Source organism: Portunus trituberculatus, chromosome 41 (assembly GCF_017591435.1).
Source record: "Portunus trituberculatus isolate SZX2019 chromosome 41, ASM1759143v1, whole genome shotgun sequence".
NCBI lineage: Eukaryota > Metazoa > Arthropoda > Malacostraca > Decapoda > Portunidae > Portunus > Portunus trituberculatus.
This window is the reverse complement of record NC_059295.1, coordinates 18,326,242-18,339,124: the sequence shown is the minus strand read 5'-3', so window position 1 is coordinate 18,339,124 and position 12,883 is coordinate 18,326,242. Positions and strand designations below refer to the sequence as shown.

The 12,883-nt window shown below is 42.6% G+C and overlaps 2 protein-coding genes and 1 non-coding gene across 6 annotated transcripts; all 3 read left to right on the top strand.

Moving 5' to 3' along the window:
• Positions 1–1,092: 1,092 nt before the first annotated feature.
• LOC123517023 (leucoanthocyanidin dioxygenase-like) lies at positions 1,093–5,208 on the top strand. 2 transcript variants are annotated; one of them, XM_045276840.1, is made up of 8 exons: positions 1,093–1,647; positions 2,195–2,451; positions 2,683–2,804; positions 2,942–3,054; positions 3,188–3,354; positions 3,525–3,709; positions 3,930–4,040; positions 4,330–5,208. In XM_045276840.1, the coding sequence occupies exons 2-8, from the start codon at positions 2,394–2,396 to the stop codon at positions 4,510–4,512; spliced, it is 939 nt and encodes a 312-aa protein (XP_045132775.1). In that variant the 5' UTR covers positions 1,093–1,647; positions 2,195–2,393; the 3' UTR covers positions 4,513–5,208. The 2 variants fall into 2 exon arrangements, with proteins under 2 accessions (XP_045132775.1, XP_045132776.1); XM_045276841.1 differs by lacking the exon at positions 1,093–1,647 and adding an exon at positions 1,654–1,828.
• On the top strand, positions 4,720–12,184 carry LOC123517022 (tektin-4-like). 3 transcript variants are annotated; one of them, XM_045276838.1, is made up of 10 exons: positions 4,720–4,854; positions 5,678–5,851; positions 6,005–6,166; positions 6,527–6,716; positions 7,130–7,246; positions 8,183–8,371; positions 9,834–9,962; positions 10,326–10,445; positions 10,812–10,966; positions 11,446–12,184. In XM_045276838.1, exons 2-10 carry the CDS (start codon positions 5,700–5,702, stop codon positions 11,654–11,656), a joined length of 1,425 nt encoding a protein of 474 aa, XP_045132773.1. In that variant the 5' UTR covers positions 4,720–4,854; positions 5,678–5,699; the 3' UTR covers positions 11,657–12,184. The 3 variants fall into 3 exon arrangements, with proteins under 3 accessions (XP_045132773.1, XP_045132772.1, XP_045132774.1); XM_045276837.1 differs by lacking the exon at positions 4,720–4,854 and adding an exon at positions 5,214–5,437; XM_045276839.1 differs by lacking the exon at positions 4,720–4,854 and adding an exon at positions 5,316–5,437 and having other exon boundaries at positions 6,013–6,166.
• On the top strand, positions 11,182–11,253 carry Trnap-agg. Its single transcript has one exon. It is a non-coding gene; the product is annotated as a tRNA-Pro (tRNA).
• Positions 12,185–12,883: the final 699 nt, after the last annotated feature.

Sequence of the window (12,883 nt, the reverse complement as noted above, 5' to 3'; positions counted from 1 at the left end):
AAAGGAAACTTGAGATAAAGTTGCAGAGAGAAGGATAGAAGCCGTAGGAGGGCAGTTTTGAAATCAAAGCTTTATGCCAGACTCTATCAAAAGCTTGTGTGTGTGTGTGTGTGTGTGTGTGTGTGTGTGTGTTCGGAAAATAATACGTTTCTATATATTAGAAAAAAGATCAGTGTCCATTAAGCACGGCTTACTTATCAAAGTTATCAAATGCCAAAGGAAAATAACCATTACTGTTCATGAACTGTTTGTTAATTACTTTACCTGTTAATTACTTCTTTAATCAGTTCCATCTTTATGTTCGTGTCACGCTTTTACACACACACACACACACACACACACACACACACACACACACACACACACACACACACACACACATACACACAGACACACACACCTACTGTCGTACAACCTTACAATGATGGCAAAATAAATATAACCTTCATATTCTACAGAGAGAGAGAGAGAGAGAGAGAGAGAGAGAGAGAGAGAGAGAGAGAGAGAGAGAGAGAGAGAGAGAGAGAGGATTCTTTAGTTTCCCATGAAAAATTGTAGGCTGAGCTACGACAAGCAAGCTATTAGCTCCAATATCCTTGGCTTCAGTACCAGTATAGTACGAACTCCAGGAATATGTTACCCCTCTATACCTCAGCAGGCTGCCCCACCGCCACTATCATTAGTTCCTCCCTTGACATTTACAAAGCCAGTTCAGTTTCATGTAAATATGTCATTGCGTGTGTGTATGTGTGTGTGTGTGTGTGTATGTATCACTGTTTGATCTGCTGCAGTCTCTGACGAGGCAGACAGACGTTACCCTACGGAACGAGCTCAGAACTCATTATTTCCGATCTTCGGATAGGCCTGAGACCAGGCACACACCACACACCGGGCTAACAAGGTCACAACTCCTCGATTTACATCCCGTACCTACTCACTGCTAGGTGAACAGGGGCTACACTTGAAAGGAGACACACCCAAATATCTCCACCCGGCCAGGGAATCGAACCCCGGTCCTCTGGCTTGTGAAACCAGCGCTCTAACCACTGAGCTACCGGGCGTGTGTGTGTGTGTGTGTGTGTGTCTATCTGTCTGTCTGTCTGTCTGTCTGCCCGTCTGTCTGTCTGAGATAGAGCTTTTCAAATATGGAAGAATTCCTATGTGGAATCAAAAGCTTTTCGTTTAATCAACTCCTCTCTAAGTGACTGACTTTAACCTCATTTCATCCCCGCAATGTTGCATGTCTTGCTATCTTGCTGTTCTTCTAATCTTGAAAGCTGGATGCCTTTCCCACTTCCTCTCCTCGCTTCACAAGATAATGCCTTGATATCTAAAGCGAGAGGTAAATGTCCGACAGTAAAGCGATGAGTTCATAATTTAATTATGATTTCTTCAAGTTTTGGAGCCTTACGCTATGAAGAAACGAGGGACAACATTGAACTTATGACGATTACCGATAACCATTGTACAGTGATAATATGAATGTAATAAATGGCAAATTAATCAGACTGCGGTGCACCGTCCCTGCCTGGGTACCGAGAATGAAAGGAGTTAAGATAGCAAGAAATCAGTCAGTTATTCTCAGTTTCTCGCCCAGAGAGTGACAGTGAATACGCTCAGATTGTATTGTGTAACCTAACACTTCAGGTAAGGAGGAGTGTATGGGCATTGCGTTTTTCCATCATATACTGTTATTGTATCTGGCGCCGGCCACATTTGGTTTTCATAACACGGCAATAGAAAGTAAGGAACGACTTATTAAGTCACTAATTATATTGCTCTAACGTCTCACCGTGATGAATGACACCCACTTTCGACATACATGAAGGTTGGTGGTTCAGTGATTAATAAAAGCTTGTATGCTTTCTTTATCTTTTTATTTTTATTTTTTCTTATTTGTTTCCTTCATGGATTGTTGTATTCCTACAGGAATATGCTGTGATAAATATCTGATTCCATATTGCTAAGATTTTTGTTTTTGTTTTTATAAGAAATATCATTAATCAAGAAAATTAAATTGTTTCTAATTTTCATGCGTTAATACAACTGCAAGCTAGACATCATCAGTGTTTGATTTTTTCTTTAGTGCACTTTAAAAAAAAATGTAACGTCTAGATTCAGCGTTCACTCTGTTATCATCAACAGCAGCGCCTACACCAATTACTATAAGTTACTTCACCACTACTATCAACAGATCAATCACTACCATTACTGCCATCACCATCAATACCATCACCCACCTCAAGAGTAACAGCAGCAATAACAACAGAACCAACAGGGCAAGCAGAGGCATCACCATCAGCGTAGCGAAGAAGAAAACCACCTTTAGCATCACCTCTTGCAACATAACAAACCGCAACAGCAGCAGCAAAAGTCACAGCAGGTGCAGCAGCATGCAGAGCGAAGCCCCTCCCTGCAGCAAGGTGCCCACAGTGGACGTGGGTGACCTAAGTGAGTGCTGTAACTATTCTGGCCACCTTTAATTAGATAAGAAGGAAGACACAAAGTTTATTTAAATGTTGCCCTTGGGGAGTACTGCCTGCTCGCTCGTCATACTGGCTGTGGTGTACCTAACATATTGTGAAGAGCTCTACTGACCACCACAACCACCACAGTTAATGAGTTGATAAGCCTTTCTTAAGGTGACCCCTGAAGTACGTGAATTACCTTGTACCCCTGTAGGCGCGCACCACGCAGAGGAGCCCTGCCAGCAGGAGTGGGAGCGCGTGACGCGGGAGCTGGAGCAGGCATTCAGTAATGTAGGATGTGCCTACCTCACCGGCCACGGCGTGCCTGACCACCTGGTAAGAATGTGTTTACAGGCTTGTCTGTGCGAGGGTGATGCTTGTGTTGAAAAAGGTGATATTTTGTTAATGTGGTAGTGATGGCGGTGGGGTTGTAAAGAAGGTACTACTGTAGTACTGGCGGTTCACTGTTTCAGATCAATGAAGTGCTGTCCGCTGGTGTTGCTTTCTTCAAGCAGCAAGAAGAGGATAAGGTCCGTTGGGTTGAAGATACTAGTATACATGGGTACATCAAGATGAAATCTGAAAGGTGAAAATTCATCGTAAATTCCGTTCCATATAATTGTTGATTTTACTAAGAAATAATCACGAAGAGTTGAGGTATATAAATGTTTTTTTCAAGTGGCGGCAGTTAACGGGCTTCACTTGTATACTTTTTGCAGATATGCTGGAACATGTCCTCAGCTGCATGAAAGCTTCCTCGCTAAGCCAGACAGTTACAGCTCATGCGATAAGGAAGCCCCACCATTCATGACGCCTTTAGCGTCTCTGCATGAGTTGTATCACACACTCTATGAGAGAGTGATGACCTGCCTCGCCCTCAGTCTGGGTAAGTATTGCCACCAGAACCTTATCATGGCGCTTGTTGTTACAGTTAATATATTTTTTCTTTCATATTGTTATGAAAGTAAATATCTATGAGAGACTCAGAGAAATAATATTATGTCATTACTATTTAGAAGATCCTTATGCATCTTTTTTAAGCTTGAGCATTTTCAGGAAAGAATCGGGATTACTTCATTAACATGCACCAGGAGAACGATATAAAGAAAAATTTCAGCGTTTACCGTTTGAACTATTACCCACTCACCTCTGGTGGTCGAGACGACGTGACTGGATTTGGTGCTCATGCTGATTTCACTACTGTAACCTTTCTTTTCAGCAATGACTCGCAAGGTTTCCAGGTGAGTGAAGAGTAAGGCAAATAAGTAAATTAATATTAGAAATTCACTCATCATTGAAAGGAGACTAACTCTTTCTTGCCCATGTCCATGTCCATGTGATACTTCCCAAGGGTATCACTTTTTAGAAATTAAGATTAAAAAAAAGCAGACATGAGTTATAGTATGTGTACGTATAACTCCAGCTATACTTGTCATTGGTGCAACACCTCACTGTTGGCAGATGCTTGACTCAGCTGGGCAGTGGATGGACGTGCCCTACGTTCCCGGCACCATATTGTTGATGGCGGGGGAATTCCTCCACTTCTACTCCTACAAAAAGTTCAAAGCACCGGTGAGTCAGAGTTTAGAAAGATCGCCTGGTTATTCAGCATATTATATTATAACTCTAATGGGTACAACTTTCCAATTTGGGTTCTCTGTATTTATTAACTTTCATATAAAAAAAAAAGATGATGTGCGTGAGGATAAATGTTGTCGCTGGTGAAGCGGACACCTACTTTCCTACCCAAATAGGTCTTGTGAGAACATGCTGTGTACACAATCAGGTTTTCATGTTTAATATGCTCACGAAAATATGATGTCGATGACGTATATTAACTCTTTTGTCTCACGTGTTTCAGATGCACCGCGTCGTTGTGCCCAGCGAACACCAGCCCGGACAACCATATCGCTGCTCATTGATTAGATTCGAACAAGCTGACTTGCATCATCCCATGTGGCCTGCCAGTGAAGACCCCGCCAGTCCTGCTCCGCCGAGCGTCAAAGACTACTTTATGTCAAAGCGAATAAAGCGAGTAGAATAAAGTCTAAGAAAGGAGAGATAAATTGTTGGAACAGGCATAATCTTTGGCGATAGGTATTGTTTTGTTTAGGTATTTCTAATGTGTCTAACTTTAGCTAAAAACTCTACCTTGGATGATTCAGGGCTTGTTCTTCCCTCTCCTTATGCTCTGCGACTACTTCACAGTGGTGTTTTCCATGCTCTCGCCGGCCTTAATTCTCGGAAGGCTGATCACCCGCACCTTACTTTTCGTATCTACTGCTGCTGGTGAACAGGAGCTACAAGGGTTACACATTTGAAAGGCTCATCTATCTGCTTCCCCTCAGCGGAAATCGAACTTGGATTCTCTCGATTGTGAACTACGGTACCCAGTGTGTGTGTGTGTGTGTGTGTGTGTGTGTGTGTGCGTGCGCTACATGCTTCTAATGTTTTATAAATTTGTTTAATGTTTTCAGTGTATTATTAGTTTATTAGATCAAGCTCTTATTATTGGATTTCTGCTTTGTATTAAATGGTAACGATAAAATGTGTGTGTGTGTGTGTGTGTGTGTGTGTGTGTGTGTGTGTGTGTGTGTGTGTGTGTGTGTGTGTGTGTGTGTGTGTGTGTGTGTGTGATAGCGCATTATGTAGTTTCAGTAGTATTAAATAATGGTCAGTTACCTATATCACTTCCTATTCAGTAATGTATTTAAATAAAAACTACACCTATTACTACGTTTCTGCATGTGTTATTTAGTACTTGACGGACTCACTGAATTATCAAAGAAGTGGAGCTGGGATATAACGATGACTATTCTCAGTCATGCGAACATCTATCTTGGTGTGTGCTTAAGATATTGTTTTGACCACGCGGTTGTTATGACGACAGGGAGGACGCGTGGCTCAGTAGTGCCTGGTCTCCGCCACCACAAAGAAGGCTGTATCATCGTCCTTGTATTCTGTGTCAGGTACTTGAAATTACAATGCTGATGTTGTCTTTTTCTTTTTCTTTCCTAGGAATAGATGTTTACTTAGGCACAAACGATTATTCCAAATTATGTCATATTGAAGCTCACGTCATGAAGAGAGAGAGAGAGAGAGAGAGAGAGAGAGAGATAACATGTTCTACATATGAAAATTCACTACAAACACACAAACAAAACAACCTTGTCCACTCCATACACCTTCCTCCTTTATCCATACTCCAGCTGCTTTCCTTGCCCCTGGGAGATGGAGGGCCCTGCGGTGGTGCAGGCTGTGGAGGAGGTGGGTCTGGATAGTGCCCGGCAAGAGGTGGCAGCCCCGAGGGAAACCACCACCTTCACAGGCCTCGTACCCCACACCCAGGCCAGAGACGTGAGGCCAGGTAACCGTCCCTACAGGTGCGTGACACAATCAATGGCGTGCTTTCGTTAAGTCACCTGCATCATTTTTCAGAGACCTTTTGCAACGCTTACTGATTAACTGTGTACCTGCCGCTGTGATAATGTCAATGATAATAATAATGCTGATTATAATGGCAAACTCCTTCCTAGTGCCGTAGACGTGACTGGGATGCGGGAAAGGCTGGTGAGGGCAGTGTCCCCGCTGCAGACGGTGGAGGAGGCGCGGGCGGGAGAGTTTACGCCTACTCGCTGGTCGGGTCACCACCTGGACCGCCACACCCATGCACAGGATCTCATGCAGCGCTCAGAAAAGTTAGTTTGTTCTTGATGCTCAAATACTGCTCATGGGAAATAAGTAAAAAAAAAAAAAAAGAAAGAATATGCGAGAATAATACTGCACAGCTTATTATAATATCTTTACTTGTTTACCTATCTAGTTGTTAGTTTTAAGGAATATTCTCTTCCTCATTCCAACATATGATTCATGGCAAAGAAACATTTTGCAATAAAGAAAATACACAGAGATCTACAGAATATGGATGTTAATGTATCATTGTGATTGAATGTTCAGCAAAACTATGCAATAGAACCTGAGGTGATGTTAGCTTCAGATTTAATTTCTCCAGCTCTTTATCTTTCTCTGCTTCCTCCCCTCCATTCTTCCTCTTGAAGGCTGCGGGGTCGGAGCCGACACACGGAGACCTATACGGAGGAACGCACCCAGTCAGCGGAGAACTCGGTGACTCAGGGGCTGGACCAGCGCCTCGCCTCTACCCTGGAGCTCCGCACACACCTCCACCACGCCATCAACAACACCATAGACGAACTGGCACTCCAGAACACCATGAAATCGCGGTTGCAGGTGGGAATTGAGAGATTCCTTTCTGGTCCATATTTTCGGTGAAAGTCTAATGAACTCTATAAACAAATAAACCGTTTTTTTTTTTTTATATATACAATGTTAAGATGTGGTTAAATGAATTGAGAGTCCGTCAGCAGGTCGGTCAGTATGGCTCCACTGTGGTAGACTGATACCGGCCACGTTTGGGAGCCGAGGAGACCTCAAGAGCACGGGTTCGAATCTTACCCACGGTCCGAGGATAGGATGGGCACCTACCCACTCGGGGTAATGGTTTTTAAAAGCCAACACCAATGTTCTTTTTTAGAAGGCAACGTCATAATACAGACAAAATAGAGGAACCAGGACGTAGAACACGGAAGTATAGTAAGTCATTTAGTATCTCACTTCAGTTCATAACCTGTTTTCTCTCCCAGGTGGCCCTGTTTGCGCTGGAGCTGCCGGAGAGGAACAATGAAGAGTGCATCCACATACGGAGATTTCGATACGGTGTGGACAGGACGCGAGACCCGGTGGTGTTTGCTCTCGACAAGGTAATGCAGATGGATTTCTTTTTTTTACCTGCAAAAATATGACCCACAACAGATAGAATACATGTTTAGTATTTTTCCATGCTTTGCTCACTAATGTTTGAAGAGAGTGTTCGCAGGCTTGGCAACACACTTGTTCTCTTCTGACCTTATAGATAAGTGGTGTAAAAGATAAGTGCTGAATCATTACTTTTCCAGGTTTTATTGAGGACTCATTGCACTCAATAAACCATTAAATTATCTTCTTTTTTTTTGTCTTGCCTTCCTCCACTTTTCGTTTATGATTTTAATAGTGTTCCTAATTAGCCTTTACTTTCCTTCTTCTTCTTCCTTCCTTTCTATCTTTCTTTCCTTGTCTTTTCCCTTCGTTTTTACTTCTCTTTTTATTAAATTTGTTCGAATATATTTTATTCTTTATATCTTGCCCCTTTTTCTTCCTCCCTTCCTTTCTTTTTGTATTCTTTCATTTCTTTAATTTTCTTCATCCTCTTTTCCCTTCATGTTTTATTTTCTTCCTTCCTCCTTTCCTTTCCTTTCCTTCCTTCCCTTTTCTTTCTCTTCTCAACCATGTATAGGAATATTACATAGATAGCAAAGTTGGAAAATACCTAACACTATACTAATACACATTCTGTAGACTCTCATACATCTGGCAGCCACACTTACCCACAATTCTCAGAAAGCTTGCACCCAGACTGAGAAGACACACGCACCCGAGTTAGCCAGGATTGTTTCGTTCCCTGTAGCCGGATAAAAACAATAAACGTGTTGACTTTACTCCAAGCCCCGTGATACCGAGAGCTTCCTCAATACACGCCGATACTTACCTTTAAGGCTCTATGAAAACCCACTTACACCATGAATCTCGATTCTTCCCTTTCTTTTTCCCTTCCTTTCTTTCTTCATTATCTCTATCTCAACCTGCAATCACCCAAACAGGAGAAGGAGACGCTGAGGACGGGTCGCAGCCTCCTGACACAGACGCTGAAGGAGACGGAGGCACAAATCAGTCGCCTGCTGGAGGTCAAAAGGCTATTGGAACATGATTGGTCTGACAAACAGGAAGCATTTCAGCTGGACCACTTCGCAGCCAAACTAGCCAATGACCGCGTTAAGGCTCAGTTTAAGGTGGGTTGTCTGTGAAAAGGACGCTGGTGGTGGCGGCGGTTGTGGAGATGGTGTTTGAGATGATGGTGGTGGTAGTATGTATTTTTTATTCAACTGAATTGCAATGCTAATATCGTTGTTATTCTTGTTGACGTTGTTTTAAGTATTAGTGGCGATGCTGATAGTAGTAGCAGTAGTAGTAGTAGTAGTAGTAGTAGTAGTAGTAGTAGTAGTAGTAGTAGTAAAAGTAGTAGTAGTAATAGTAATAAAAGTAGTAGTGATAGCAGTAGTAGTAATAGTAATAGTATTAGCAGCAGCAGCAGCAGTGGTGGTTAGCAGCAGCAGCAGCAGTAGCAGCAGCAGTGGTGGCAGCAGCAGCAGCAGCAGTGGCAGCAGTGGCAGCAGTGGAGTGAGGTGGCAGCAGTGGTGGTGGTGGCAGTGGTGGCAGCAGCAGCAGCAGCAGCAGCAGCAGCAGCAGCAGCAGTTAGCAGCAGTGCAGCAGTTTGGTGGTGGTGCAGGTGGTGGCAGTGGTGGTGGTGGTGGCAGTGGTGCAGCAGCAGCAGCAGTGGTGGTAGCAGTGGTGGTGGTGGTGCTGGTGGCAGCAGTTAGCAGCAGTGTGGTTTAGTGGTGGTAGCAGTAGTAGTAGTGGTGCAGTAGTAGCAGCAGTAGCAGCAGTAGTAGTAATAGTAGTAGGGCAGCAGTGGAAGAATTAGTAGTAGCAGTAGCAGCAGTAGTAGTAGTAGTAGTAGTAGTAGTAGTAGTAGCAGTAGTAATAATAGTAGTAGTAGTAACACCGTAGAAATAGTAGTAGCAGTAGTAGTAGTAGTAGTAGTAGTAGTAGTAGTAGTAGTAGTAGTAGTGGTAAAATAGCAGTGTGAATAGAATCTGATAGTGTGCTCACTTATGTCCCAAATCCACTGTGTTCCCATTATGTATAAGAAAGAAAAAAAGATCAGTAACCATGACAAAATGCTAGTGAAGTGATAACCTTTACAAAGTAGAACACAGTTTTAAGTCGTTATGCCATCTTTATTATATTCCCTTAGATACGTAAAGAACTCTATCAGATCCCTCTTACCCTAAATCTCTCAATAGAACATGGATTTGAAAACTTCAGCCTCTTTTTTGTAAGAAATATTTGTCATCCAATATGATGTCTTTTTGTCATTTTCTGCTGTACTAATTCCGTATCACACTTGTAACAAGAAGACCAAATAAGACCAGCAGCATAATTTAGAATAGTTGAGGTTTCACTAGTGTCAAATGTACATTCCACATTTCTTCTGGAGTTCTCTTCCAACGCTTCTGAACATGATTCCTAATATAGGATTTCCTTTATTTTTGGGACTAATGCATTACTTATTTTTTTTATGAAGAGCATAACAAGTTATAACTTCCAAATATTTCTCGTTCTCTGAACTTATGAAGATTTTCTTCTCTAATGTGCATACATTATTTGAATTTTCTTACATTTTCCTTACAGGCGGTGTCAGCTGCGCTGAACGAGGGAGTCTCTGTGCCAGACACGTGGAGTCTGCGCAGCAAGGAACACCTGGATGTGTGTCGCAGGGAGATAACGACGGGGAGTCAACTAAGGGGTGCTGCTGATCAGGTATACCGTCTTAAAGATCAACTGAACACACACACACACACACACACACACACACACACACACACACACACACACACACATGTACCTGGTATCCTTTGGTAGTATGTCATCCTTTGGTCCCTCCCCGCCTTAGTAACCTGGTATCCTTTGGTCCCCCTTGGTACTTATTCAGCAGTATAATATCATCACAAGCGTTCCTGATAAGCCTCATCCAGATAAGGATACTACTGTACCTGCGAGAGACTGTTTTAGCCAATAATATTGTGAGAGGTTAGAAAAAAGGCGTCTATTGGGTCTGGCATTTGCCGATAATTTGGAGAGGACTTTTTGTTTATAAAGAGTAATTTCCTTTCTTTGTACCAGGCGCTGCGGGACGTGGCGAGGGACGCCGAGGACACGGCAGAGGCGGTGGACGTGGCCCTCAACATACGCATCGCTGAGCTGAACGAAGCCAAAGGAAGACTTACGGAGAAGGACGGCATGGTGAGCTTCGTGGTATCTACCTCTGAAACAATGAAAAATCGCTCTCATCCTAACTACTTTCAAAAGGCTACTGTCTAAATAACACGGGTTTTTTTTTTATTTACATTTTTTATTGTTCTGGTGATATATTGCTAACATGTGGAGAAGCATCCTTAAGAGCTTGGTTATTCATCTCTATGGCCTTTAGAAATAGGCGTGGTAAGAATTTGAGTCTTAAAGAAAGAACATTTATCTTTCTTTTTTCATTTATACATTTATTTTTTCGATTGTTTTTTGGGACTTGTAAAGGTTTAAATAGTTGTATTGTATAGGCTTGTTGCTTGAGGCCTACAAATTTACGTTTTTTTACTCTTCCCTCTCCTCCAGCTTCGTCAAGAGATAGCACAGGAGGAGGTGAGCATCGCGTCGCTGCGCCAGGCCCTGCAGGACAAGGAATCGCCCCTGCAGGTGGCGCAGAGCAGACACTGGACGCGTTCCTTCAGGCCTGGTGCTGATCGCTGCCTCGACCAGCCCCACTACAGGTACTGCTTCTTCTTCTTCTTCTTCTTCTTCTGTGATGTTGCTGTGTCTTATTCAAAATCAATAAATAAATAAATCTTCTTGTTCTTCTTCTTCTTCTTCTACTACTACTACTACTACTACTACTACTACTACTACTACTACTACTACTACTACCATCACCACCACCAATACTACAAGTACTATTACCCTGTTAGAACAACATTTACTTTCGACCGGCCTGATGGTCTAGGGGTATGATTCTCGCTTAGGGTGCGAGAGGTCCCGGGTTCAAATCCCGGTCAGGCCCATGGGAGGATATTTTACAGGGACTGCCACGTGTAGATCTGCCTGCTCCTTGTAGCTTCTCTTATTTTCTTATGTTCTTATGTATTATTACTACTTCTAATGCAATCCCCACCACCACCTTCACCATCATCATCACCACCACCAGCACCACACCTGTTACTCCTCCTGCCCCATTCTTCTCGTTCACTCTTAGTCTGAAGGACGAACTTCAGGAGTTGCCGCAGAGCATCGCGTCCCTGCGAGAGCGGTTGAGGGCTAGCGAGGACACCCTAGAGGACCTGCACCGCCTTCATGAGGACTTCGCCAAGGATATCCTCCACCGGGAACACACCCTGAGCCTGGAGCGTCGATGCGTCACCGTCAGAAGTGTGAGACAGACACAAGAGAAGTTGCAGGGACTGTGATGTGAAGAATGGGAGTGATGGAAGACGTAAGGGTCAAACAACTGATGATGACTCGTGCAGACCGTCAATGAGTCTGTTAATGAGTTTTAATGTTAGTCAGTCAGTCAGTCAGTCCGGGCAGGTGCACAAGCATGGTGTCAGTCACCTAATAGTGTCACAGTAGTTAGTAGTTACCAGTCAGTTTGTATGTAAATCAGTGGGTCATATCGTTAATTCATACGTCATTCAATTTATCATTCTGTTAGTCAGTCATTCACTCGATCATTCAGTCCTTTATTCATTCATTCAGTCAGTCATTCAGTTATTCCGTCTGTCAGTAATACATTCAATTAGTCAGTCAGCCATTCAGTCAGTCAGTCAGCCTATATGTCATTCAATTAACTACTCACTCAGTCCTCTTTTCAGTCAGTTAGTCAGTCAGACCTTCATTCAGTCAGTTAGTCAGTTAGTTAGTTAGTCAGTCTCGCCATGTTGATTCTTGTAACACTGTCGATCTCTTTTATACTTTGAAGAATTTCAGGATTTTCATATGAAGTTTTAATCTAATCTTTATAAGCATTCCTCACCATTACACTGCAGGGAGTAGAAGTAGAGGTAGTAATAATAGTAGTAGTAGTAGTAGTAGTAGTAGTAGTAGTAGTAATAGTAGCAGTAGCAGCAATAGTAACAGTAGTAACAAAGAATCAGGGACCAATCATTTGTACAGTGTTTATCAAAGTTATATTTCCACAAGTGAAGAATTATGTCAAGAGTTCAAATTTAACATCAGTGGATACAACTTTTTTTTTTTTATACCATGTGGGCTTTTTCACGGGAATTTATGGGCTAAAGGGGATACTTTTGGGGGTATCACATCGTTTCACATCGTACGGCACTCAAGATTTAAGTTCGATGATTCCCTAGTGTAACATTCCAGTCTTGCACCTCTTTGATATCCCTCTTCCCTTTTACCATCTTCAATTCGCACCCTCACCACTTAAACTTTCTAACAGCATGACTAATCTTCGGCAGATCAGAGACAGCAGATAAAACTCAAGCATGCATGATACGAGCTCCTTCTCACGCATATTGATTATCTTATTCAAGTTTGTAATGATAATATCTCTTGGTTGCTTTGCTATTGGTGATGCAGTGTCGTTGTTTATCCAATACTACAACTATGAAAACATATTTGAAAACCTCGAAATGATTCGGAGTCTTTCTCATGTCATCATTAGAAAAATTCTT

What these genes read in the sequence shown, in the direction of transcription:
- LOC123517023 (XM_045276840.1), top strand. Translation starts at nt 2,394, where the DNA reads ATGCAGAGCGAAGCCCCTCCCTGCAGCAAGGTGCCCACAGTGGACGTG. An exon ending in ACGGCGTGCCTGACCACCTG is followed by an intron (nt 2,805 to 2,941) that starts GTAAGAATGTGT and finishes TCACTGTTTCAG; the next exon opens with ATCAATGAAGTGCTGTCCGC. An exon ending in CTGCCTCGCCCTCAGTCTGG is followed by an intron (nt 3,355 to 3,524) that starts GTAAGTATTGCC and finishes GAGCATTTTCAG; the next exon opens with GAAAGAATCGGGATTACTTC.
- LOC123517022 (XM_045276837.1), top strand. Translation starts at nt 5,214, where the DNA reads ATGTGTTATTTAGTACTTGACGGACTCACTGAATTATCAAAGAAGTGG. An exon ending in GTCCTTGTATTCTGTGTCAG is followed by an intron (nt 5,438 to 5,677) that starts GTACTTGAAATT and finishes TCCATACTCCAG; the next exon opens with CTGCTTTCCTTGCCCCTGGG. An exon ending in TGGTGTTTGCTCTCGACAAG is followed by an intron (nt 7,247 to 8,182) that starts GTAATGCAGATG and finishes TCACCCAAACAG; the next exon opens with GAGAAGGAGACGCTGAGGAC.